The sequence below is a fragment of the Sus scrofa genome, chromosome 2 (assembly GCF_000003025.6).
Source record: "Sus scrofa isolate TJ Tabasco breed Duroc chromosome 2, Sscrofa11.1, whole genome shotgun sequence".
Classification (NCBI taxonomy): Eukaryota; Metazoa; Chordata; class Mammalia; order Artiodactyla; family Suidae; genus Sus; species Sus scrofa.
In genome coordinates this window covers 63039861-63044677 of record NC_010444.4, presented here as the reverse complement: position 1 = coordinate 63044677, position 4817 = coordinate 63039861, and the positions used below count along the sequence as shown (strand labels likewise).

Sequence of the window (4817 nt, the reverse complement as noted above, 5' to 3'; positions counted from 1 at the left end):
AAATGTTGCCAGAACATAGGAAGCTTTTTCCTCAGCATAAACTCTAGGGATAACATGAGCTCATTAGATCTTTATTAGATATTTTCCCCCAATAGCCATTTTTCCTCTTGTTGCTAAAATTCAGCCTATACTCACTAGTGCCAGATAGAAATGTGGAGAAAAAATTTTTGGTGAAGGAGAAAAATATAGCTTTATTGCTTTGCCAGGCAAAGGAAAGTCACAGCAGGCTAATGCCTCAAAGACTATCCCCCCACTTAGGAAAGATTGGGAGGTGGCTTTATAATTTGGGGAGTGAAAACAAGGTCAAAGATAAGGATCAGGGTATAGGTTAACTTGCATTATTTTAAAAGCTGGTTTTCAATGGTCTGCTGGTCTTCTTTCCAAAAATGAAGAATTTTTCATTAATATCTTTCATTTGTTGGGAGTTTTAGTTCTGCAGAAGAAATCAAAGACATTATTATCTATATTCTTTGAGGGGGGACTAGAACCCTGACCCAAGGCTGCACTATTTTCTCTAGACTACTTCCTGTTCTCTGCGTCACCTCCCTTCCCTGATTAGCAGCTGTTTGAACCCGCCCTTTTAGAACTCAGGGAAGGTCATGGAGCCTGAAGTTTATTTCCTAAAAACAAGAAATGGGGCACACAATAATGCTTGTGTGCCCAGGAGTCTCACAGGGCCCTGCTCAGTTTCATTCTCAGTTTTTAACTCATATGTTATTTTTCTTTAAATACAGGACACAAAATTGTCATATTAATATAGTCACATGTTTACATGTCCATAGGAAATTTAACATCTGTAATTTAGTTACTGCTTCCACATTTTTTAGGCAAAATATAATAATAACAGTTGTCTTATACCAGTGTTTTCCGCATTATTGTGATTGAGCATGAGAAGAGCCTGGTAGTAGCATTGTTCCAGGAGGCCACAGTGCGTGTCTCTCTGTCTGCCTATGTCTGTGTCTGTGTGTTGGAAGACATGAGAAGTTCTCAAAGGAAGGAAGAGGCAACTAAGCCCATATTCTCCAATATGAGACCCTTCAAATACACCTGCCAGAATATTAATAAGCATATTAAAATAAGAAGAGACCCATTTCTATTCTAAGATTATAGAATTATATTTTATTTTTATAGTTTTTTTAAATTTTTTCATTAGAGTATAGTTGATTTACAGGGTTATGTCAATTTCTGCTGTACAGCATAGTGACACACACACATATAGATGTATGTGTATATATGTATGTATGTATACGTGTGTGTGTGTGTATTCCCTTTCTTATATTACCTTCTATGGTTTTCTATCCCAAGACACTGGTTATAATTCCCTGTTATATACAGTAGGATCTCATTGCTACTGGATTTCTTGGAACCAAAATAAAGTTTAATGGACATGGGAACTATGGGTCCCTGTGACTTGAATTTTCAGCTTTAGCTGAGAGGCCACCAATTTTTGCCAATTCTCTGACACCGTCTATCGTCACTCTCCCTCTTGTATTTTCACCTGGACGCAGTTGCTATCTTTTGGGGCTTGATTTTCTGAAACTGAAACGGACATTTATGGCTTGAACCCAGCCTAAACCCAGATTGGGATTTGAACCCATGTTTTTTAAATTAGAATCAGTAAATGGTTTTTGGACTAACTGAAGTTCAGGTTCTTTGCATCTCAGTGTAGAAGGAATTCGGCAAGAGACAAATTAATAGCAAGAAATAGATTTATTAAATAGGACACTTGTAAAAAAATAGGACACTTGTGAGAGATGCAAGTGGGCACAAAAAAAGGTTCTGCCAGGAGGATCAAGTGAGCTACAGATTTATCATCCAAGGGGAGAGGGGGTGGGAAAACACCACCTCTTCCTCTTTCTTTAAGTAATAGCTCCTCAGTATCCAGTAAGAGAATATTTGATGCTCTAAGGTCAATTTAGTACTGTCATTGTGCTTATTCAAATCAGCAGAAAGGTGGTCCTTAAACTCCTGCCCTTGGTCTGAACCTGAATGCATGCCTCACCCTGTCCCCCTGAGCCATATCACAGAGACCTGAGCCATATCACTTGCTTCCACTAGTCAAATAATCCTACTGTGTTCTGTTGGCCCTCTTGAGCAGTGATTAACTTATAGTGATCTCTCAAAGTCCCCTTGGTTTCCCTCTATATCTATGGTCCCTTATTGGGACTTTAATAACTACCTGTGCAACTATCATACTCTATCAAAATGAGTGCTTTTTCAGAGATTTTACCAGTAGTTCCCTCTGGGCAGCATGTACTTCCCTTTTATAGAATCATGTCTCCTGTTCTCTGTTCTGTGCGGTCTCTGTTCAGAAGTTTTCCAGTCTACCTAAAAACACAGGTAAAAAGAATAACCCCGCTAACTCTGTACATCACACTTGATTTATTTTTATCATAGCATCCATTACCATCAAATAAGTGGTATGATTTTTTACTTGTTGATATCCTATCACCACCTTTTAACTATAGGGACTATTGTCTCTCAGCAACCTCTACTTTTTGTCCAGAAATTGGTCATTCCTCAATTTACATTTCCCAAATACACTACAAAAATACTTATTAAAAGTGAGGAATGCATGACAATGCAGGGGAAAAACTGAATGTGGGATAAATATTCCTCTTCAGAGATGGATCAGGGGATAATTTGAAGGGAAATTTCTATACAAAAATTGAAGATATCAATATTTGAATACAGAAAATAAATTATAGAATTTTGCCAATTTTGAAATGCCAGGTTTTTTTTACCATGCCCACAGCATGTGAAAGTTCCTGGGCCAGGGGTAAAACTTGCACCATAGCAGTGATCTAGGCTTCTGCCGTGATAGTGCCAGACCATTAAACATGTACAATACAAGAGAACTCTATGCAAAGCCAATTTTTAGGAAAACAGTTATGTTATTTTTGTTTGTTTGTGTCCTGGTAGTCGCCTCTACCACATGCGGCCAGAGAATGATACACGAATTTCAGAATTTTATCTTCTGGGATTATCAAAGGAACCAGCATTGCAGCCTCTCATTTTTGGGCTTTTCCTCTCCATGTACCTGATCACTGTGTTTGGAAACTTCCTCATCATCCTGGCTGTCAGCCTAGAACCCTACCTCCAAACACCCATGTACTTCTTCCTCTCCAACTTGTCCTTTGGAGACATTTGTTTCACCTCCACCACCATCCCAAAGATGCTACATAACATTTGGATGAAGAGAAAAGCTATCACCTATGAAGGTTGCATCATCCAAATGTATTTTTTCCTACTCTTTGCAACATTGGACATGCTCCTCCTGACTGTGATGGCCTATGACCGCTTTGTGGCCATCTGCCACCCCCTACACTACACAGTCATCATGAAACCCTTGCTCTGTGGACTGCTGGTTCTGGCATCCTGGATCATGAGTGCCCTGAATTCCTTATTACAAAGCATAATGGTGTTGTGGCTATCCTTCTGTACAGACTTGGAAATCCCCCACTTTTTCTGTGAAATTAATCAGGTGATCCAACTTGCTTGTTCTGACACCTCTCTTAATGACATGGTGTTGTATTTTGCAGCAGGGGTGTATGGTGGAGCTTCCCTCACTGGAATTCTTTACTCATATTCTAAGATAGTTTCCTCCATACGAAGAATCTCTTCAGTGCGGGGAAAGTATAAAGCATTTTCCACCTGTGCATCTCACCTCTCAGTTGTCTCCATATTTTATTGTACAGCCTTTGGAGTGTACCTCAGCTCTTCTGCTACCCACAGCTCACACTCAAGTGCAGTCGCCTCGGTGATGTACACAGTGGTCACACCCATGCTGAACCCCTTCATCTACAGTCTGAGGAACAAAGACATAAAGAGGGCTCTGAGAAGAATCACTGGGATGGCAGCTATGTAAGGGCCCGTTGTCCTGGGGCTGAAAATATGCTCATGAATTTAAGGCTCAAATTCTCAGGCCAGAAACTGCTATTCTTGCATCTGATTTTTGAAATAGAATTTGTTCCTACTATTTATTTCCTGGAATTCCCATTTTATTGGATTAAACTCCTCCACACAATATAAGGAACTCACTTTATTAAGCTCTGCTCTGCTCGATATACAGTTTTCCCTTTTGTCCAAACTTTTTCCAAGCTTGGATCAGAAATATTTGAAAATGTCCATAACTTACCTTGAACAACTGGAATTTCTTAAAAATAATTTTTCTCAAATGACACACCTCATGCCAAGTAGCTTTCCCCTAGGTTTTTCTGAGGGAATGTTCATAAGTTATTTTACTCACTTGGGGGAAAACTTGACAACTAAGGCCATTTATGTAATTTATTGCAGAGGAAAATAAGAAGTTTAAATTTTACTTCAGTCCATCATTTATTTCCTTATTATCTTAACTTTTGTTCTTCACAATGAATACTGTAACATTGCTGCCTTTAATTCTCAGCCTATTGACATTAATACTGTTGGCTAGAAATGTCTGAGTCCCTCACATCTGTCTTTGTTACTTGTAGCAAAATTTCACAGACATTTTCCTGACCAAATCTATGCTGTGGCTGGATTGGCCTTGTGGTTCTTATTATGACTGCATTATGCATTCCAGCAATACTTGTTGGGGAAATTAAAAAAAAAATTACAAGTCCTAGAGTATACACATCATTCCCAATGACCATCCAGGTATGTCTCTGGTAGAGAGAGTGAGAGATGGGAAGAAAAAGATAGCATCAACTTGGGGATCTGCCTTTATTGGGTTCTGCAGGTTAGGTGGCTAGGATTCTTCTAGTTCACTGTTATTTTATCTCTTTTTTTTTTTTTTTGGCTTTTTAGGGCCACACCTATGACATACGGAAATTCCAAGG

General features: G+C 39.0%; 1 protein-coding gene across 1 annotated transcript; it reads left to right on the top strand.

Annotated features, from left to right (window-relative positions):
• Window positions 2936-3868, top strand: LOC110259626 (olfactory receptor 7A17-like). Its single transcript, XM_021085106.1, has one exon. The coding sequence runs from the start codon at window positions 2936-2938 to the stop codon at window positions 3866-3868; it is 933 nt and encodes a 310-aa protein (XP_020940765.1).

Bases quoted from the DNA above. Each gene is read 5' to 3' on its own strand.
- LOC110259626 (XM_021085106.1), top strand. From the start codon at position 2,936: ATGCGGCCAGAGAATGATACACGAATTTCAGAATTTTATCTTCTGGGA.